At 34.6% G+C, this 23,896-nt stretch overlaps 1 protein-coding gene across 6 annotated transcripts in view; it reads left to right on the plus strand.

Moving 5' to 3' along the window:
* Nucleotides 1-23,896, plus strand: part of EPHA6 (EPH receptor A6) — an 868,919-nt gene that overhangs the window by 167,936 nt on the left and 677,087 nt on the right. For all 6 annotated transcript variants that reach the window (XM_040484252.1, XM_040484254.1, XM_040484253.1 and 3 more), the window contains one exon: nucleotides 6,329-6,992. In XM_040484252.1, coding sequence (XP_040340186.1) covers nucleotides 6,329-6,992 — 664 coding nt within the window. The remainder of the gene's footprint in view (nucleotides 1-6,328; nucleotides 6,993-23,896) is intronic.

Here is a 23,896-nt window from a genome sequence, read left to right on the forward strand (position 1 = left end):
AGGCGCCCCCTGTGTTTGTTTTAAATAGGGGCAAAAACTTCTACCCGTTGAACATATATGGTACAGTTACAATTGCTAATAAGTGTATGTATGTAGATTAATCTTATATATTAATTGCTATTCATTCTTCTTGAAAGAAGATTTGAAGCCATCTGAGCAAGGAATTCTGGGGTCTTCCCTACAGTGTGGTACAGAAGGAAAGTGTAGGATCTGATGAGGGAGCGTAAGACCAACTGACAGGCTGCAAACACTACCACCCCCCCACCCCCCCCCCCCCCCCACCCCCGCCCCCGCAAGTTAGGATATGTGTGATATTCCTAGGGCATTCCTGGCTGCCCAGAAACAAAGGGAAGGGGAAACAACAAATGGTTAACTGATAGAGATCATAGTCCTGCAGGTCCTGAGTCTCCATCTATTTACAAATATCTTAGTAAATCAGTAAATCACAAGAAAAAGGCAATCCTATCAAATAGCCTAATCTCCAGAAACCTATAGACTCCTTTTCCTGGAGCCCCAAGATCACCCCTTCATAGTGATGTGGGAAACAAAGGCAGAAAGAAATGGCAGATAGAAGTAAATTTTCTTATAACCTGCAGCCCATTGACAAATACTTGAGGCTGGGAGAGTAAAACTTTTCTGCAGGAACTCCCTTCTTACTTAATGCTAATGCTTTGCTAGAGGGAAAACCTTAGCTTGACAATAGCTAGGCCTCCAGTATCCTGTGAGTCTTCTTTAGCATATGAAAATCTCATTGGAAACTTTTCCTGAACTTCACCTCCCCCAACTCCACAGTCTATAATCACGGTCCCAGGGCAGCTGTTTTCTGCCCACAGGTCCTGTCCCTGTGCTTTAATTAAATCACGTTTTTGCACCAAAGATGTCTTCAAGAATTCTTTCTTGGCTGTCGGCTCTGGACCCCATGAACTCCACCATCAACCCAAAAACTTCAGAAAGTTATAAAGCACAAACCGTGTTTATAATCAGACACAAATATCCTTAGTTTCTCTGCAATAAGAGGCCAAAAAGCAGATAAACCTTATGTTTAGCAATCAGTGCTTTAGCACTCCATTCTATTTAGAAAAGGCCTAGATGTCCAACGAGTTCAATCCCAATTATCACGAAGGCAAAACTTTAAAGTTTCAGATTACCAAAGACCGAAAGGTATCTTAACAATTACCCATGAAAATTTTGCAACAGAATTAACCATCATTTAAGTTGCCTTTTTTGCTAACAAATTGCAACAGAGACAACACAAGCTTATTTGACTTTTCAGCAAACCTGGATAAGAATAATAAGAGTTTCATGTTTAATGCTGATAGGTCTATCTTAGACCAACAAACTTAAATTAGCTTAAACACCAAAATGTTCTACCTGCATCCATTTTAAAAAACAATCTGTTCCCTATGGTCAGTTCTTACCTGGGATCCTGGTGGGGAAATCTGAAATGGGCAGTCCAAGTGGGTGCTCTTCCCTCTTTGACACAGAGGATGGGAGGAGGAACCAATGAGGAGGCAGAGGATGGTATAGAATCAGTTATGTAGGCCACACCCTAGGTGATGCAGAAACAGTAGGAGACAGAAGAGGTGAGATGCCACCAGGAGGTGAGAAAGAAGGTTCCCAGTCTTACATCTCCTCAGCTCAGGCAGGAGCTGACACCATATTTGTATTCCTTTCCACCAACAAGTGGGAATGTACAGTCCATGTCAGACCAGAGAAGACAGAATTTTCCCGAAACAAAGGGAGTTTCAGCAGCTGTTCTGCTTGGTAATATTCCTTAAAGTCCCTGTCCTGAGGTAGACTAACCACAGGTGGCTCCCATTAGAGCCATTAACCAGGAAACGAATGAGCCAGAAGCCCCCACGTCTATTAGAGGGACAGAGAGAGAGAGAGTCAGATAACCATTTATTTTGCCCCTTTCCTTTGTTCTTGGGCAGCCTATCTGGGGGGAGGGGCATGTTTGCAGCCTGTCAGCTGGCCTTATGCTCCCTCATCAGGATCTAAGTTCTTTTAAAGAACTTAATGACTTCTTGTTGGGGTCCATCCTCCAGTGGGTATATTGTGCCACTGGTATATTCAACCTGAGTTGATTGGAAGGCCAAAATTGGCAGCTTTTTGTAACAGGAGAGGGGCACAGCTTGGACTTGAGGGCTGGGATGCTGTCTATATGTGCATATGTGAAGACTTTCATGGTATGGGAAAGAGCTAGAGTCAGGGAAGGAATTAGAAGTGGGATTGGTTAAAGTTAAGGGCCGTCTCTCTATGGAGAGATACCAGTGTAGATAACATACAATGTTATATTACTTTCAAGTGTACAGTAATGATTCCATAGTTCCGTGTATTTCTCAGTGCTCATCAAGATTAAGTTTACTCTTGATCTCCATCAACTATTTCATCCATCACCCTACCAATCTCCCCTCTGGTAACCATCAGTTAAGAGTTCGCTTTTTGATTTGTCTTTTTCCCCCTCCCCCCTTTTGTTCATTTGTTTTGTTAAATTCCACATATGAGTGGAATATGGCATTTTTCTTTCTCTGACGTGCCTATTTCATTTAGCATTATACCTTATACATCCATCCCTGTGTTGCCAATGGCAAGATTTCATTATTTTTTATGGCTGAATATTTCATTGTATATATCATATCTTCTTTATCCATGTAGCTATAGATGGGCATTTGGTCTGCTTCCTTAGTTTGGCTGTTGTAAATAATGCATAGGGATGCAGGGGGCATCTGGATGGCTCAGTTAAGTGTCTGACTTTAGCTCAGGTCATGATCTCACAGCTAGTGGGTTCGAGCCCCCTCATTGGGCTCTGTGCTGACAGCTCAGAGCCTGGAACGTTCTTCGGATTCTGTGTCTCCCTCTCTGCCCCTCCCCCGCTCGTGCTCTGTCTCTGTCTCTCTCTCTCTCTCTCTCTCTCAAAAATAAACATTTAAAAAAAATAATGAATGGGGATGCATATAATCCTTCGAATTAGTGTTTTCAAATTCTTAGGGTAAATACCCAGTAGAGCAATTACTGGGTCACAGAGTAGTTTTATTTTTATTTATTATTATTATTTTTTTTAATTTATTTATTTATTTTGAGAGAGAGAGGGAGAGCACTTGTGCATGCATGCGTACACTCAGGTGAGGGGCAGAAAGAGAGAGAGAGAGAGAGAGAGAGAGAGAGAGAAAGAGAGGGAGAGAGAGAAGCCCAAGCAGGCTCCATGCTGGCAGCACGGGACTCGACTCATGAACTGTGAGATCATGACCTGAGCCAAAGAGTCGAATGCTTGACCGACTGAGCCACCCAGTCGTCCCTATTTTTAACTTTTTGAGGAACTTTCTTACTGTTTTCCACAGCGGCTGCACCAGTTTGCATTCCCACCAGTAGTGCACAAGGGTTTCCCTTTTCTCCACCTCCTCACCAACACTTGTTTCTTGTGTTTTTGACTTTAGCCATTCTGACACATGTGAGGTGATAGCTTATTGTAGTTTTGATTTGCATTCCCCTCATGATGAGTGATCTTGAGCATGTGTCTGTTGGCCATGTGTATGTCTTCTTTGGAGAAATGTCTGTTCATGTCTTCTGCCCATTTTTAACTGGATTATTTGTTTGTTTGCTTTCTGATGTTGAGATGTATACTTTTTTTAAATGTATTTTGGATACTAACCCTTTATTGGATATGTCATTTGTAAATATCTTCTCCTATTCAGTAGGTTGTCTTTTAGTTTTGTTGGTTGTTTCCTTTGCTGTCCAGAAGCTTTTTATTTTGATGTAATCCCAAAAGTTAGTTTTTTCAAAAGCCAAGTATTTTAAATTTGAACTTGGCCTTCCATGTTTTTGTGAAGGTATCTTTGCAATGTAGGCAAAGAGAATATACTTAGAATTTGATATGATTTAAAGAATGATTTATCATTTTAACATATTTAGACGCATGCTATATGGGCCCTCATACTACCATTCTTACTATGGGCCCCACAGTTTTAGAGGTCTTACTTAAGACTTGAAAATTATGACAAAAAGATTATGTAACTACATAAATGCAAATATAATTATGTGTAAATGCAGTATTTCTGAAGGCTATATTATGATTAAATTGTCATACCATTTCTATATCTGCTAATGTTTATATTTTTTAGTAAACTTCATAATCTTTTAGGTATACCAATATTGAATTTATATTCTAGTTTTAGTTAGATTCAGATTTAAATATCTAATTTCAATTACTTTGAATGTTTTAGATAAGATAGAATTTAGCGATTGATCTGTTCTAACTATTTCAGTACTCAAATCTAATTCTGACTTTTTTTAATAAAAGAAAGAAAAAACACTAATGACCATCAAATATCACAAATTTAGCCAAGAAAATGAGGTACCATTTTAAGAATCTTTATGCAGTGTCTTTGAGAAGAACCACGTTTCTCATTGTCCATGTATATTTTGTCATTTCCTTATCCCTTCGTTCAGCTCAGTTTTAATTCAGTGAATGTATGTTACATTCTTCTCATTCTTGACCTTTCTTTCCATCTAAGTATTTCCCCCACACCCAACACATTTTAAATAAAGACATAAAATGATTTCAGAATTTATTTTTGTCACAAGAGGCAATTTTTGACATTTTAGTTAAATTTCATATTTTAGGAGTAGTTGTGATGACCATGATTAACACTTTTTATTAATATGAAGAGATACAGTGTGAAGGTTTTAAGACGTAATTATTTAAACAGAATTCATTGAGAATATAGCCCTGTCATTCTATATGGAAAAGTTCAGGATGCGGTATAGACATGCATTTCCTGAGAAACAAAATCAGTTCTTATTAGAAATTATCTAAAATAAGAATAATCATTTGTTGAGTACCCTCAGAGGCTCTCCAATGGGTGAAATGCTTGGAGTTTTAGATACTGCTTTTGATATTTCACAAATTTTATTATTTACATCTTGCTTCACTGCTTATATTCAAAATGGTTACTTTGCTTATTCAATAAGCTATAACAGGGGCACCTGGATGTCTCAGTCGGTTGAGTATCTGACTTTGGCTTAGGTCATGATCTCATGGTTCATGAGTTCAAGCACCACATGAGGCTTGCTGCTGTCAGCCAGTCACTGCAGAGCCCACTTAAGATCCTCTGTCCCCCTCTTTCTACCCCTCCCCCACTTGCAGACTACAAAAAAAATAAATATTTTTAAAAAATGAGCTATGATAATGCCGGTTTGCCTTAAATTCAAATGTAAGAATTACATAAGACCCATGATTGCTAGGATGAAAAACATTTAGATGAGTAATTGCATGTATCTTTATGAGATTATTGGATCACTCCTATGTTTATCAGGGGTGTTTTGCAAAATTATATCCACCATTCCAAAGGAACTTATTGTTTTTTCTGGATAGTATCCTCTCAATTTAAAGCTAGCAACTTGTAAATGAAATTTCAGATACAGATTATTTTTAAGTTTGCTTGAGAATATAATTCTTTTTTCATGGAAATGTACAGTAGATATTGAAGACATTTAAGTGTCATAACTATCCTGTAGACTGAAGAAAGTAGTCAATCTGTTAGAAACTACTAATTGAAATTCAACGAATCTTGATTAAGTGACTCTACTGCCAATTAGAGTAAGAAACTGCAAACAGAATGTGTCAAATAATCATATTATAAATCACTGAAGTCTGGTATTAAGAAATAAAATACTTATTCACGATAGAAAATTGTTTATTATTTCCAGTATATATTAATAGAAATGAGAAATTATGATAACTAGCATGTTTTTCCAAAAAGGCTATAAAATTAACAGAATGGTTTGTTTTTAATCTATTGAAAGTTATCACTGTTTCTATACAAATAAAATACAATTACAATCTAAATTTATAATGTGCAGTTATCAATATTATATGTGTAAATGCGGACGATGCCAGCTTACTTCAAGATACTTAGAGATTTTTATTAATTTTTTAAAAAAGGATCAACAAAGTGTATTTATTTTTGAGACTGAAACAGAGCATGAGTGGGGGAGGGGCAGAGAGAGAGGGAGACACAGAATCCAAAGCAGGCTCCAGGCTCTGAATTCACCAGCCACCAGTGGGGCTTGAATTCACCACCCATGGGATCATGACCTGAGCTGAAGTTGGACGCTCAACTGACTGAGCCAGCCAGGCACCCTTCAGAACCTACATTCTTAACCAGAGGTTCATGGTTAAAATCCTGCTGCATTATTGGTTTGAATAGCTTCATTTGTATCCTTTTTATTCATGTTTCTTTGCTAAAACTGAAAATATCAGAAGTAATCATATCTGCTTAACCACTGTGGTTTTATAATCACTTAATTTTTTTTTTCCTTCTTGCAGTGGGATGCCATCACTGAAATGGATGAACACAATAGGCCCATTCACACATACCAGGTATGCAATGTAATGGAACCAAACCAAAACAACTGGCTTCGTACAAACTGGATCTCCCGCGACGCAGCTCAGAAAATTTATGTGGAAATGAAGTTTACATTAAGGGATTGTAACAGCATCCCATGGGTTTTGGGGACTTGCAAAGAAACATTTAATCTGTATTATGTGGAATCAGATGAGTCCCATGGAATTAAATTCAAGCCAAGCCAGTATACAAAGATTGACACAATTGCTGCTGATGAAAGTTTTACCCAGATGGATTTGGGTGATCGTATCCTGAAGCTAAACACGGAAATTCGTGAGGTGGGTCCTATAGAAAGGAAAGGATTTTATTTGGCTTTTCAAGATATTGGGGCATGCATTGCCTTGGTCTCTGTCCGTGTTTTCTACAAAAAATGCCCCTTCACTGTTCGTAACTTGGCTATGTTTCCTGACACCATCCCAAGGGTTGATTCTTCTTCTTTGGTTGAAGTAAGGGGCTCTTGTGTGAAGAGTGCAGAAGAGCGTGACACTCCTAAACTATATTGTGGAGCTGATGGAGATTGGCTGGTTCCTCTTGGAAGGTGTATCTGCAGTACAGGATATGAAGAAATTGAAGGTTCTTGTCACGGTAAGAAAGATGCATTCAAATAATTTATCATGCATTTAAATAATGTTTTTAAAAGGGTAAATTTATTATACATTTATTTTCAAGTGATAAATTTTTAAATGCTATTACTGGTAGAATTAATTATGCAAGAAATTATTAACTATAAGATAGTTTCTTACTACTTTTCCTCCTGGAGAGGATATATGAAAATATAAAATAAATTGTATACCATGACAAGTGTTGCTCCATACTGAATTCGGTAAACCAGTTAAACTATGTGAATGGCTGTATTCACCAAATTTTTATAAAGGAAAGCAACATTAATAGCAGCAACAAAAACCAAAAGGGATTCAAAATGAACATTTGCTCAACTTTCAACATTTGCTCAATGATGACCTATAGAGAATGTGGCATTTAAAGATAGTTTAAAAATAATTCTCTCATGTTTACTGATAGTAATTGTATAGTACATAGAGAAAATGAACTTATATTTAAATAAGTGATAAATTCACATATATGTTACAAAAACATATAGGATAGTTTATGCAGGTGTGTTTGGTGATTGAGTAGTGACTATACTAGAGCTTAATTTATCTTTTGAAACTATTAAATACAGTTTTCCACCATATAACAAATTACCTTTTAGTTGTAATAATAATATTTCTGTAAGATCTGTCAGGAAATATTAACACAAGGGTAACTAAGTTAAAGCCATACCTTTCACATTGTTATGATAATAAAATACCTGTAATTTTCAAGGTAGAACATTTTTTTCTTTATATATGAATCATTTTGTAAGGGCTTATTAATATAATATATTTATACATTAACAATTTTTACATGAAGATAATATATATCAATTGTGTTTGGATTAAGATCTTATAATCAAAATATAAATATAGAAATAAAATTATTGTAGACAAGTATTAACATAGTGCAGATATTTCCCTCTTGATGGTAGGTGATTTATAAGTTTCTTTTCTGTAGTACCATATTAAATTTAGTGATTTCTTTTTTTGTGGTATATTCACGTTCTTTAAAAAGGATGATAATAAGAAAAAACATACTTGTATGCATGTAAGGGTCATGGGAAATATATGTGTTTTTTAAAAACTTTTTTTAACCTTCTTTATTATTGAGAGACAGAGAGAGACAAACTGTTAGCAGGGGAGGGGCAGAGAGAGAAGGAGACACAGAATCTGAAGCAGGCTCCAGGCTATGAGCTGTCAGCACAGAGCCCGACACCGGGCTCAAACTCACAAACCTAGAGATCATGACCTGAGCCTAAGTCAGACGCATAACCGACTGAGCCACCCAGGCGCTCCATGTGTGTATTTTTAAAGGTTTTATCTATTTATAAAACACTTGGGTTCTTGAATGTTCAAAAGTTCACTAACTCTAGTCAGTTCTAATGATTTTGTTTGGTTGTTTAAAAATATTTGTATAGAATCTGTGGTATATTTTTTATAAAGCATGAACCAGGTTTCCTCCACTATTTAATTATTAAAAGATGTTTCATTGAAGTTTATCAATATAGATTTAATTCCAAATTTTTATTTACCCATAACAAGGATTTACAATGGAATAGCAGAAATGATTCTTTGAAGGAATTTTATAAACATTTCTATATGTTGGAAAATAAACTAAAGAAAGATTAATATAGATGAATAATTAGTGGGATTAAGAGGATAATAAGTGCTGAAGATACTGATACTAATCATGTAGTTTTACCACATTTTAAATTAGGTAGAAACTAGTCATTCATTGGTAAAAATAATAAAGATTTTAAAACACGTGAAGAATAATTCCCAGGATTTATGTGATTAGCTTTTATTAAATATTTGTATTTTTGTGGCATTAATCACAGAATAAAAGGTAGTGTCAATTATTGATGACTAGATTTTTTTTTTGGTTAATATGTTTGCTCTGTGAATTTCATTCTTATTTATATACCTTAAACTCTTCCAGTTGTTAGATAAGGATGATTTTGGACAAATGATAATCATTATCAGCTTATGTAGAGCTACTGCTAGACTCATCTATTTTTATAGCTTGTTATCTTTATTTTAATTTATTTGATTGTAGAAATGCAAGAGAGTGGGTATAGTACAATGTTCATCATCTTGTAGTGGATGGCAGGAATTGGAAGAATTAAGCTTGAATTCTAAATCCATGGCTTATTAACTTTGAAATCACAGTTGCCTTATCCATAAATAAAGTACTGGTTGTAATCAACTCATGATAAAGTATATAGAGAAATATTAAAAACATGCACATATGCTTGTTCCAATTAAATACAATAAATTGCTATTTAAGAACACAGGGGAAGTCAGAGTGGATGCAGGGACCTCATTTTTAGAGAGAGGTGTCTTGTACTACCACCAGTCTCCATTTTAGAGTATTTATATAAGTGTCTGTTTTGATGCATTGAATTGCCCTTTTATTTTCTTTGATAATAATTTTTATCAGATTCTATTGCCATCTGTCAACAACTTATTTCACAACCTAATCTTTGAATTACATGTAAACTAAATGGTAAATTAATTGGAACTTATATGAATAAAACCATAGCTCAAGGAAGCATATGGTCACATATATAATGTATATGTATGTGTGTGTATACATATATATGTGTGTGTGTGTGTGTGTACATACATACATATATACACACACAATTAATTTGAGCTATTAACATTTTTGAGTATCTGTTAATCACTTTTGGTAGGTTGGTAGAGATAAATACTGATAAGGCTTATGTTTTAGTTATCTATTATTACTGAGAGATAAAACAACCCAAAATGTATTAGCTCAAAACCACACTGATTTATGATTTCTCAGGCCTCAACAGGATAATTCTTTTGCTGTAGGTTAAGCAGAGGTCAGCAGTGCAGCTAAATTCAGCTGTTGAGGTTGACCAGAGCTGGAACGTCTAAGACAACCTGTTATCTTCCAGAGTTCCATTCCATATGTTGTCCCATCATTTAAGAATCTAGTTTAAGATATTTTACAGTATGGTGGCTACCTTAAGAGGGAATTTTTCACATGGGCAGGTGAAGAGTGGGTATATTAGGGGGTAGTACACAAGGGGGTGAATACCTGGAAATATGTTTATAGGGAGCTGGCAATGTGACAGTATATCACAGTCCACTCTCTGGATTCTCAAGATTAGTGTCTCTCCTTCATGTACACAACCCCACATTCTCCCAAACATTTATTCCATTATGGCATCATGTTGAAGTCCAGAAGAGCACTGTTAAAACCAGCCCCAGACGTAAATGAAGCTTCATAGCTCAAGTTCCTCTTGATCTGGAGAAATAAGAACTAAAAAGATACACAGAACACATGGGATAGGGACAGGATAATTGTAAAAGATTTTCCCGTTCCTAAAGGCTGGGAACACAGCAGTTACTGGTCCATTGTGATTCTGAGATACAGCTGGATGTTGTCAAGATCTCTTATAATAAGGGAGGGTAATGAATGGTCTTTGATTGGAGCCCAGTTCTGCTCCCTGGGATTGGTTCTCTGTGGTACTTAGTTTCATTCTGTGGTTTCTGGCTCTGCCTTCTGAGTCATCCCGTCCCTCCCTCTCTCCCTCCTTCCTTCCTTCCCTCCCCTGTCTCTGTTTATTTTCATCTTCCTTATTTATAAGAATTATTTATGTGTCTGTTTCACAGGGCTGTCAGATAAAGGAGTATTTTAAAAGCATGTGTGTAATTAAGGGTAAGAAATTTATTGCTATGAATGGCCATAGCATTGAGAACCAAGCTCTGCTGATAGTTAAAGGTGGACACTAGTGGTATACCTATGGAGTGCTCTGTGTCTTCTCATTTCTGTGAAATAGGGAAGTTTTATTCAAGGAGGGTTACAGTAGATCTGGTTGCTTTAGATCTGGAAATCTCTAAAAATATCTTTACCCCTCATTTATAAATCAAGATGCTAAATTACTGAGAACAGAGTTTTATTCCCCAGGGCCACTCAGTAACTAATACCAGAGTAAGAACTAAAACCTAAATATTTTTAAGTCTGGTCTTTGTGTTTTTCCTCCCTACTTTGTTCCTTCTCCCATTCCTCAGTTTTCTCTTTCTGTTTCTCTTTGATTTCCTCATTCCAGGCATCTATACCCTTAATCCTGATTTAACTTTTCCTGCCTGTCCACCAGTGCAGAGGAGCCCTAAGTTATTATTGATCATTCATTAGGGCTTTTTTTCCTGTGTTTATATTTTGGAATCTGATATGAACACAGTTAGGACAGTATCTACATATCTATTCTGAAATTCAGGATACTGATAATGATGGAAAAATTTATAGGCTTACCTGAACTTTGCTATTAGATATGATAAACAGGAAAAATTATAATGAGGTTTTAGGGATTCTGATAATTTACTTGAATAGATTTGAGAACTCTTGGTCTGCTATATAACAAAAACACGGTAAGCTGGTTTAAAACAGAATTAATCTGTGTTTACTCATACTGTCAATTATTTATGAATGATGTGTATTTATTTGCATTTAAATAACTCATCATTATATTTTATCCTAAAACTTATACTACTCAATATTTGAACATGTGATTCATTTCCCTGTAATATTGTTAAGGCATATCTAGATCCAAATGCTAGGTGCGTAAAGGGGAGAGGTTCTTTTATTCTTGCTATCAATCAGGTTTAAATAGACATAAATATTATATTATGCAGATATGCTAAAATTTAAAACCAAACAGTCATTTAGGTTATTCTGTTATATATAGTAAGCAGTATTTTATTCTCGGCACAAATCTCAACTTATTTTTCATAACTATTTTAATTTTATCTCACAGGTTTATAATTAAAACTGTCATACTTAGGCATAGTGGTGTTACATATTTTATTTTTTTAATTGTCTTAATTTATTCCACAAAGAATTTGAATAAAAAATAATGTTGATTCATGAAGCATTAATTTACATCAAATAGTCTTTCACTGCATATATCTAAGAATATCTTAACACTATGGAAGAAATAATTGGAAACAATTAACATGAAAAATTGAATGCAATTTTTGTTCAGTAGTGAATTTTGAAGTGATATGAATTTCTAATAAATTCCTCTTGGATATTAATTTAAAACAAATCTCATTAAGACAGTGGCACTTGTACTTAGAGATAATAGAGTTCGGGCTTTTACGCTTATGTGTGTACAAACACACGGCAAGGATATATTCTTCCAGCCTTTAAGTATCACATGATGTGATTTAACAAATAACACTTGACTATGGAAATAAAAGTTCTGAAACACTGAGAATTTTTTTAAACACTCTTCCTCTTTCTACATATATGCTTTTACTTATATATGTTTCTCTAGTGCTGCTTTAAATTTCAGGAGGAGGAGGGGCACCTGGGTGGCGCAGTCGGTTAAGCGTCCGACTTCAGCCAGGTCACGATCTCGCAGTCCGTGAGTTCGAGCCCCGCGTCGGGCTCTGGGCTGATGGCTCAGAGCCTGGAGCCTGCTTCCGATTCTGTGTCTCCCTCTCTCTCTGCCCCTCCCCCGTTCATGCTCTGTCTCTCTCTGTCCCAAAGATGAATAAACGTTGAAAAAAAAATTTTTTTTTAATTCAGGAGGAAAGGATTCTGGCAGTTCTCAGACCATTGCATTACTGTTCACTGAATGAATGGGATATACAGGGCCTTTGGTGACATAGCTATTGATTTGATCTCCTGAAGAGTGTTGTTATTAAGGCCTCATGGCTCTGTCCTCTGCTGCAGTTCAGAAACATTTATGCTCTGTGTTTATGATCTTCTGTCTAATCATGTTATCAGAGATGATTGTGGAAGCAGAGAGCATAAAGAAATTTTGAGACACCAGGATTTGCTGACATTAAATAAGGGGGTTTGAGGATATGATGGAAAGCCAAAAGTTGAGGTTGGGATCAGAAAAAAAAAGGGCATACTTATTGGCCCAAATAGTATCTTCGCTTTCTAAAGGTTTTCAAAACTAAATATAAACTCTTACAATATAACCTTCAATTCCAAATAAAGCTGCTTTTTCATGAAGCAATTCCTGACTTTCACCCAGCTTGAGAAGAATATGAAATCAAGAGGCTCCAAGGAGTCTAAAAATAGAAGGTATTCTTTCCAAGAAAGATAGAGTAAAGTTAAATAATTATATTTTGTTCTTTGTCACAATTTTAAAAATAGGTTAAAACATAAGCTGGCTTGAAATGATCATTTTTAGTATGTGATTTTAACTAAATTTTAACTTCAAATTCAGTAACTATTTTACTCTCTGCTGACTTGAATGTTAAAACTCCTATTTCTAGGGGCGCCTGGGTGGCTCAGTCGGTTGAGCAGCTGACTTCGGCTCAGGTCATGATCTCACGGTCCGTGAGTTCAAGCCCCACGTCGGGCTCTGTGCTGACAGCTCAGAGCCTGGAGCCTGTTTCAGATTCTGTGTTTCCCTCTCTCTGACCCTCCCGCGTTCATGTTCTGTCTCTCTCTGTCTCAAAAAGAAATTAAAAAAAAAAAAAAGTTAAAAAAAAAAACACAAAACTCCTATTTCTATAGGGGCTATCCTTAATTTTAAAAAATCCTTTCTTAATACATATATTTAAAAAAAGATATTGGGGAACCTGGGTGGTTCAGTCAGTTGGGCGTCCGACTTTGGCTCAGGTCATGTTCTCATGGTTCCTGGTTCGAGCCCTGCGTCGGGCTCTGTGCTGACAGCTCAGAGCCAGGAACCTGCTTCTGATTCTGTGTCTCCCTCTCTGTGGCCCTCCCCAACTCATGCTCTGTCTCACTCTCTCTCTCAAAAATAAATAAACATTTTAAACAATTTTAAAAAAAGATAAAATTATTTAGCATCTCTATTCACTTTTCAAACATAGTATACTATGCCATCCACTAAAATTGCTAACAATCTTGAAATTTAGTTCTACCTTTTAAAGAAATAGAATTAATAGGTTTATAAAGTCACCCCTTAGATACATCAAGATATATTAAGTTTTTATACTTGCTAATTTTTTCTTTATTATCTCCTGTTACCTGGGTTCATTATGCTATTTGCTGAAGTATATTTCTAATCTTTTGGCAAGGTACTATAAGTGTTTAAACTCTTCATTTAGTGTATATTTAAAAATAGCTTTATTTTAACCTCCTTTTTCAAAGATTATTTACTTGCATACAGAATACTAGGTGACTATTATACTTCCTTAACATTCTGAAAATGTTATTTCCCTGTCCATGAGAATCTATTGAAATTGTAGCTGCTAATGTTCTTCTGACTAATTCTTATTACTTGGGAGGTTATAGGTTCCATATATTTGGTTTTCAGTTACATTATGGTATAACTGGTGTGCATTTATTTTTTCCTGCTTTGCGTTTTTTTAAAAATATTTTTTATTTATTTATTTATTTTTTTGAGAGTGAGGGAGGGGCAGAGTGTGAGCAGGGTAGGGGCAGAGAGAGAGACACACATAGAATCTGAAGCAGGCTCCAGGCTCTGAGCTATCAACATAAAGCCAGATGCAGGGCTTAAACTCATGAGCCGTGAGATCAAGACCTGAGCCGAAGTCGGGTGCTCAACCGACTGAGCCACCCAGGTGCCTCATGCTTTGCATTTTTTTAAATTAAGAAAGTGTGTGTGTGCATTATTTTTTTCTGTTCTCTATTTCTAGAATATATATTAGATATTTGTTAGAGACTTTCAATATTGTCATCTTTGTGATTTTTAAACTATTTAACATTTAATATCAACTTTAGCATTGATTTCTAGGTTATGAATTTTTCACTCTGACTATACCTAGTTAAGTTTACCTCATCTATTAAGTTATCTTTATCTTCACTAGTTTTTGCTATTCATTTTTTTTTAATTTCTCACTTGTTGTTTTTTTATTTCTGCCTGATTTGTTTCATAGTTTTTCTCTTCTATAGATTCTTTATGGATCTTAGTCACATTAAAATTAATTTTGAAAGAAATTTGTTCTAAATTAATCTCCCGATCTCAGTGTATTGGTTATATATTTAAGCATTAGTGTCTTTTTTTCTTTTTTTCTTTTTTTGGAATTGTTACTTGTAAGGCTGTTTTCTATTTCTCTCTCTCTCTTTTTTTTTTTTTTTTTTAATTTGGAGATGTTGTAGTTGGGCTAACTCTGCTCCCTGAGGCTTTATATAAAGCTATAAAGCAAACTTAAGAGCACTAATAAATTTACCAAATAATTCATATTGGAATTCTTGGTTGATAGGAGTTACACCCAGTGCAGTGATTCAAGGATCTAGGCTTCTTGCATTTAGGGGACCCACCATCTTTTAAGAGTTTTGTAGTTATCTGTGTCCAGAAATTGCAACAGGAGATTGGAGAAGGTACAGGTGATTTTTAACCAACTCAAATATGAAGAGATACATCATTTTACGTACCAACAGTGAGAACTTATTATATAGTCACACCTAGCTGGAAATAGAGGTAAGATGTTGTTAAGTGATGTCCCTGACTCAGTAGTTACTTTCCAACGATGCTTCTCTATTATAGAAGAGGAGGCCCTAGTTTCTGTAGCTACTTGGTCATCTCTGCTGTAGTCTACCACTTTACCCACAAAATGTGTATGCTCATCCTCATATATCTGGTAATACAAAGTTTTCTCCACTAGGTTCACATATGTTTTGTCAACTGGTGACCCACAGATTGAATGAAAACCTACCTACTCCTAACATAAAATACACAATAGTTGAAATACATAGAAAACCTTTCTTTCTTAAGAAAGAATAAACCCAGCCATAGCCATGATGGATAGGCATTGTAAAGAACAGATCTGGGCATGTGAGTTCACTGGGACATTATTACCCATTGTTCTCAAAGGCCATTGACTCCACTGTGAGCCTCTTTTATCATCCTGACAACTTCTGAAGTAGTTATTGGTGGCTGAACAGCTTTCATACCTGTTTTATGATAATGTTTTGAGAGCTTGATGATCATTTCATAGCTATAGGAGACCAGACCAAATTTGTTGGCAATAAAATATCCTAAAAGTCAAATTAGACTTTTAATCTATCTGTCAATCCATGTGCCAGAAACTACACAGAAGTCTACACCCAAAGTTCTTTCTTGGACATAGTTTTCAAGTATGAATACTTAACTAATGTATCTACTTGGTTCATTATTCATATGCTTTGTTAACCTAATGGCAACTAGGTTGAGGTCACTATAAAATAGGGGTGGGTAGATCTTGGACATAGGTCTGAGTCTTTTTGTTTAAGATGTCTTAATCTGTTTTTGGTGCTAGAGCTGCTTTTTCTTAATTTCCTCTCCATGTGATGGAGCAGAAGTGATCTTTTATAATCCTGAAAGCACTAAAGTTCTATACTCTGCTTTCCTTTTCTTTGAAACTTTCAATCCAGCCAATATTGATTGAGGTCACCTGTTCCTGGAAATAACTTGTTAGATGCATCAAGTTTCAGTGTACACAAATAAATCAGTACTTTACCTGCCTTCCAAATTATTGCAGATAAAATTTTACAAAGAAAGTTACTATTATGTAATGTGGTCTCCCATCAGTGTAGTCTCCTATTACAATTTTACATATCACTTGTCTTCTGACTGCTAAGCTAATGCAATATGTTTTAGGTTTTGGTTTTGGGTATATCCCAGTTGAAGAGGATATATATATATATATATATACACACACACACACACACACACACACACACACACACATATATGTGGATATATTTGTAGATAGATATTTAAAAGCTGAGAAAACAAAATTCCAAATTCTGGAGTCTAACATATAGTTTATTTTTCACATACATTAGACCCCAAAGTGTTCCTGGTTGTTGACAGTTTTCCCTCATACAAAGAATAGAGAATTACACCATTTCCACTTGTAGCTTCATTATCACATATGGCCTTATAGTCATCTGTATCCAATGAGTGAAAGAAGAAGGAGAGCATATACAGTACATACCTTTTTCTTAAAAGTTTTGGCATAGGAGTGACTTATAAATTTTACCTACAGTAGCCACACTTGTAAAAATTACATAATCCATAGAGTAAAAGCTTTTCAGTGTGAACCTTAATATTAAGCTATGTATGTCCAGTAAGTATAATCAGGATTTTTTTCTATCAACAGACAAGCAGAAGCTGTGTAACAATGTTACATCAAAGCAGATACAAACTGAACTAATTATGCTAAATTAAACAGTAAAAGAAAAGTTATTTGTATGTATCCATACCTTATTCTGTTTTCATAGAAAAAAAAATAGGATTCAACTATTTTGAAGAAGGGGGTGATTATTTCTACATAGCATCCACAAGTAAACATTCAGCATAAACCTTACACTGGAATATTATGTAGTACATTGAAGACATAATGGCAACATTTTACCAGAGAAGAAAAAGATCTTACTTTTCATTTTATAGAAATATAATAAAATAATAAAGTATTGTATTTATTAAATCTGTATATAATTCAGATTAAATCATATTCTAAGCATCAAAACAACTATAAATAGTACAATTATAATATGCATATTAAAATTTGGGAATAATTTCATGTTAAAAATTTTTCATTATATATTCATAGCTAGCTTTGGAAGTACAGAGGTATGATTGACTATTCTCCATATGAACAAAAGTATAGTAATTTGCATTTTCAGATATTTACATATTTAAACTCTAGGGAAGTATATTTCAAAGGACAACAAAATTGTAAGAAAAACAAGCATCAAAGGAAAAACTTGATGCAGAAAAAGGAGTGGGTGAAACAATGTAGAGATATAAGTACATTTAATATGTTTATTTGGTTTAAGAAATCTTGTGATCCTTTGTGAGAAAAGCATTCTTGATTTCATTTATAATAAGTTACTATAATTACCTAGGAGTTAGTGATAAATACACATTGTGATGACATTGGGGGACATTAATATTTTTGAGTCTTTGGAAGTAACAACATATTAAAGAGATCACTGGTGTTCTCAGTTATGCACATGGCCTTTTTAAGAAATAAGTCTTTTTTTGTACTTGAGATTTTTCTTTTTTACATATAATAGTATACAGTAAAAGAATTTAGTGTTAGAAATAGCTTTCTATCATGATTCTGTATGAGCAATAAACTTTGATAACCAGTTACTATTTTCAGTCTGAGCTTAGGACAAACTATCTGTTTTCGGAATGAGTTCCAATAAATAAGGAATGTGGTATTTAGTCTCAGTTTTACAGGGAACTGTAGAACGGTGATAAATTTAAAGGGATGGAGATTTCCAATTGCCAGTTGCTGTATACAAGGACTATCACCATATAAAGAAGCATGCAATACCAAAATTGATGGGAACTCTGGGAGCGTAAAAACAAGTGCTGCTTTATCTTCAACAGTGGACAGGGAAAAGGCATGATTTATTCCTATTATTTGACAGCATCAAAAGTGACTGTTAAAAAAGTCATGAAAACCTCTTAAAAGATGCAAACCCTGTTTCTTTGGACAGAAATAAACAACCATTGTTTTGGATAGAATTCTTTAAGTAGAATCACTCCATTTTTTTTTTGTCTTTTTATTAAAATGACTAATATCCGTATTTCTTTGTTTTATTTCTATTCTTGTTTTAAAGTTAACTATATTCCAGGGTGGGTTGTTTTTTACCCTATCACAGTGAAAAATCTTATACTCTTTATCTCTATGTTGACCAATTAAATATTTTTAATAAAATTAATTGTAAAAATGTTAATTGGTAAAACTTCGAAATAGCAATAAATATGGATTATGTGAGAGCTTTTTAAAAGACTTTTTAAAATTAATTTACTAATTGCATTATGACCAAGAGCATACTCTTCTTAAAGTCTAATTATATGTGACTATATTCACAAGTAATTCAGATTGCTTAATGTGAATGAATTTGCCAGGCAGATAAAATGTTATATTTAATTGTATACTTTTCAAAATTATTCTGTAAATAGCATACAGTAATTAGATGATATTTTTGTTCATGATAGTTGCTGAATATTTAAAAATTTCACAGGCATCTATTTAAGGGGACTATAAAATTCCTCTATAAACCTATTGATGAGGTATGTTATAACAATATATTTCCTTAGATGACCCATCTTTGATTCATTAAATTAATTTGGTGTCAATGCATTTATTTAATGTTGAATTATACGTTTTTCTTACATTTTTAAAAAATTGGCCAGAGGGTATCCTAATGCAATGAAGTAAAAATGTGTTTTGAGTGATGTAAAGAAGAATAGAATAATTCTTAGATGAGAAAGTGTGTTTGTGGATGAGAAACTGAAACATTCAGAAGATATAAATATTAATTTAGGATCATAAATCACATTCAAAATTCTGATTTATCATTGTTTTAGCTACTTTGAACTCAGTAAAAATGATTATAAATTTTATGTGAAATAATAAATGGAATGACATGTGGATTATTTGAAAAGAACAGTAAAGGTGAGCAAGAACCCTGACAGATATTAAAATATATTCATGGGAAATTATTTAAAATACGTAGTTATTAAGTCCCAAAGAAAAATATTTTGTCAGTGGTACCAAGAAGAAAGAGAAAGAAATAGACGAAACTGCATAAAGTAGTTTAATTTGTGGTAAATAGAGATCACTAATGAGGAAAATTGATGGATTATTTAATACAGTCGTTCTTAGTTAATAAGGGTTGAGATTGGTGAGGGAAGAGCAATAATGATTTGGGTGTAGGGTCATCACTATCACCTCTTACTAAGTCCTAGAGGAATTACCTTAACTGTTGAGGTAATCTTTCTTTAGAATGTGTGTAATTAACCTCCACCTACCTTAGTTTAGGGAACTATGGGAACAACAGGAATGCCACAGAGAATTTCTTGTTGCAATAAAATGAAGCCTAAGGCAAAGTTACAATGAAAAGATGCTGATTCTAAGAATATTAGGTTTTTCATGGAAATTCACAACTATAATGAAACAGTAATTTTTTTTTAAGAATTAAAAAGGCAAAAGAGAAACATTACTAAAGTACTAAAGGATGAGACTTTACAGCAAAAATTGTTTTTGTTTTTCATTTGTGTTTTAAAGAAGGCATCATCTAGGTATTAAATATGGAGTTTGGTCAATCAAAGGAAAATCTTAGATTATTTTTGGTATTGTGAAAGGAAAAATGATCAGACATTGTTAAAGAACTGTAAGGCAGACATTATTTAAGGGGACTACTACAAAGGAGTTTTGGAGTAGAGGAGAGGAATTGAACTCTGAATTCAACAAGGAAAAGTGGGAATATTATGGACAAAGAACAGGGTAGGGGTCAGTGGTTGGAAAATTATGAAGAGGAAACATCAGAGGTAAGGGATGATTCTGGCTGGACTGATCTGACAGGATTCTTGCTAATGGCAGATTAGGGTGATCAAATATCAGGAGATAAGGAAGTGGCCAAATAATTGGGTTGAGGGATTCTCTCTAAACTTAAGACTTAGCACGATTCTTGTTAAAACTAGACTTTACATGAACAGAAACAAAAGCCCATTGTTGGGTCTAGTTGAGCAGAGGGCTTAAAGAAGCCTGTCTAAAGTTTGGTCAAGGAGAGACACTGTCAGTATCATATAATACCCTATAGCAGGGCTTGGCAAACTATAGCCTGCTTGCCATCCCAGCCCATTTTTGGAAATAAAGTGTTTGGAGAACAGTCAAGACTTTTCACTTACATAGTGTCTATCACTGCTTTTAAGCCACAAGAGCAGAGTTGAGTAGTTGATTCAGATACCATATGGCTCATAAACCTAAAATATTTTTTATAGATAATGTTTGCAAAACTCTTTCCTATAGGCAGATTAAAGCATATCTGAGAAATATGAAAAAAATTATCAAACTTTTTCTTTCTGTTACTGAAACCCAAGTTCAGCTGCCCGTCATTTGTAAGGCCAGTACTCAAGAGATGAGTTTTGATTAGAAAGGAAATAGTTTTATTCAGGAGGCTGGCCACCTCAGGGGGAAGGCCAAAGGCCAATTGTGAGGTTTCTGCCTGGCCCAGTGGTTTTTAAATGAGTTTAGGGTAGTTAATCAATAAAGGGAGTACAGTGGTCTGTGATATTTCTTGATTATGTGCAGACTCCATCAGTGCCAGCTACAGACGTTATCTCAGTGCTTGGAGATTGTGCAGCAGGGTCTGGTTCCTGAGTGCCTGTGGGTTGTGCAGAGGTGCTCTGTTCTTTCTAGAAAAGAATGCATGATCTATAGATACACAAAGAAAGGTTAATCAATCACCTGGGCTAAGGGTGTTGCTAAAGCTTAAAGAATACTAGGTTGGCCAGAGGGGCTTAGGCCGTTTCATTTTGAGCCAATTATTAGGGTGTAACGTTTTTGCAATTAAACATAGAATAAAACCTCTAGTGGAACGGTTTTCCTTCAAAGTTAGCCATTTATTTTAATCATTCATTTATTAAAGTGTCTGTGCTAAGGAATATAATTTCAAAAGCATTCAGTGGAGGATTTCATATCGATTTATTTTGGGGAAACGAGATTTTTATTAAATATCTGAGAGAAAAGATCAGTTAGTAAAAGATGTAGGGTTTGTGTGTGTTTTCATTAGAGGAGAATTAGTTCAGAGCTGTTTGCTTATAAGACCTTTCTCAAGGACTCTCTTTGATACTAGCTTGTTAATTCTTACTCAGCAATATCTTGACTGGTTCCCATACTAGACACTGAAAGTGTATTTGTTAAAAATTGGCAAGTTGATTGTTTATATTCTTTGTGTAAAATAATACGCAGGAGCAAATGATAAGTAAAAATCGGTTTGTCTTAGAAATTACAGTTTTACTTAGAAATTACAAGAAAACAGACTTTATGTGAACTATAAGGTACAATTTCCAGTGGTTCCCCTTTTTGCTCCTAATTTCAGATTTTATTGAATTTTCAGCAATGGTAGATATATGTTTATTAATGTAGGCTATAACCTTAACATTTATTGCATGCCTCTTATATCCTAGGATCTATGAATTGCTATGAATTACCGTGATCTCTGCTGCACAATACACACAGACCTTGCCATACAATGCTGTTCAAACAATTGAGCTGTTACTTTTATGAAGGCACATACACTCGCATAGCGCCCACAATTTGATATATTTTGCTTGTTATGTTATAAAATATATTTAGAATGAGTATTTTTAAAAAGATTCTCCCCAATTTTTGATAATCCTGAACAAGTATCTTTTTACACACATATTTCTAAAGTAAGCAATAAATTATACCTGTTAAAGAATAATAAAACCTTTGTTTTCAGCTAAAATAATAGTTTCAAATTATAAAGGGTGTTTTGTATGATGCTTTATGTATGTTTATGAGTTTTTTTGTGATCTGCATCTTCAGTTGTGCCCCCTTGCAAACTTATTATTACTTTATTTTGTCATTCATTTATTTTTGTTTCTCTTTCTTGCTGTCTACCCCCTACCCTCTCTCTTATTTATGCCTTTAAAGAAATTAACTCACTGAATATTTTATCTGAATATTTTACTGTAGAATTGTGATTACATTTATGCTCTTCTTATCTTGTCTTTTAATATAGCTAGATATAGATATATAGATATTCTAGTTATTCATTATAATTCATCACAATTAAGGATTTAGAAAAACCATTTGGCATTTAATCTTAAAATGTATTTTCAGTATTTCACAGTGAGCATTATCATCTCCTTTTTAAGGAGTGTCGGTCTGCCTTATGTTATTTACTATTTGAATAGTCTTGCTCTTCAAATAGAAGAGTTCTTTCCTTTCTTTCTCCCTTCCCTCCTTCTCTCCCTCTCCTTCTTTCCCCCCACCTTTCTTTCTCTCCCTACCTCCTTTGTTTTAATAACGTCTTGGAATAAATACAGAAAAACTTGATTGGAAGAAATGGAGAAATAATTGCTTAATACATCATTTTCTGTTAAGACTCTTTGTGTATAACTGGCATTCTTTTTTTTTTTTTTTCAACGTTTATTTATTTTTGGGACAGAGAGAGACAGAGCATGAACGGGGGAGGAGCAGAGAGAGAGGGAGACACAGAATCGGAAACAGGCTCCAGGCTCTGAGCCATCAGCCCAGAGCCTGATGCGGGGCTCGAACTCACGGACCGCGAGATCGTGACCTGGCTGAAGTCGGACGCTTAACCGACTGCGCCACCCAGGCGCCCCCTTTTTTTTTTTTCAACGTAACTGGCATTCTTAAGAAGAGACTATGATCTTTGAACTGTAGATATTAGTGATACTTATACAATTTAATGGCCTGATTGCTAAATGGAAAACATATCATACAATTCTTATGCCTACTAATGAAACACTAAAGAAAGTCTAGCACTGCATCTGAAATGTACCTTTAAATGAGTATTACTTCAAAGGCAAGATCAAAGTATAAAATAATTCCTCAAGGAGATAGCAGTGTTTTGAGAGAATTTTCCTCTCCATGTGATAACAATGAACGTTTATTTATTTACTGTCTGATGGCCATGGAGTAGTAGTATTTCATGAGAAATATCTCAATTTTGCCATGACAATTTGACGGAATTCCCACATGGCCAGCATTTCAAAGTTTGTCTTCTATATATATTCAGAAACGTGATAAAAAATGTTAATTCTAATTAAAATTATGCCTAGTTCATTAGTAGATCTAATGAAGCCTCCAAGGATAAGTAAATCAAAATTGAAGATTATTGACAGAAGTTTTATTATTGGAGAAAAAAATAATTATCAAATCATTGACTTTGTTGGTTATCTTCACTCCTTTTCATAGAAAATTATTAAAGTTAGGAATTAAAAAGGGAGTAACATAAAACATCATTCTAAAAATATCGGTGGAACTATTTCCCCAGAAACATCACATACGTCTATATTCTTTACCAAAATATCTGGGAGGGCTTGGATTATAGCTAATTTCATTTCTTGGGGTGCTTAGGTGGCTCAGTCGTTTAAGCATCTGACTTTGGCTCAGGTCACAATCTCTCGGTTTATG

Source organism: Herpailurus yagouaroundi, unplaced genomic scaffold (genome assembly GCF_014898765.1).
Source record: "Herpailurus yagouaroundi ecotype Mexico unplaced genomic scaffold, PumYag 162, whole genome shotgun sequence".
NCBI classification, from domain to species: Eukaryota; Metazoa; Chordata; class Mammalia; order Carnivora; family Felidae; genus Herpailurus; species Herpailurus yagouaroundi.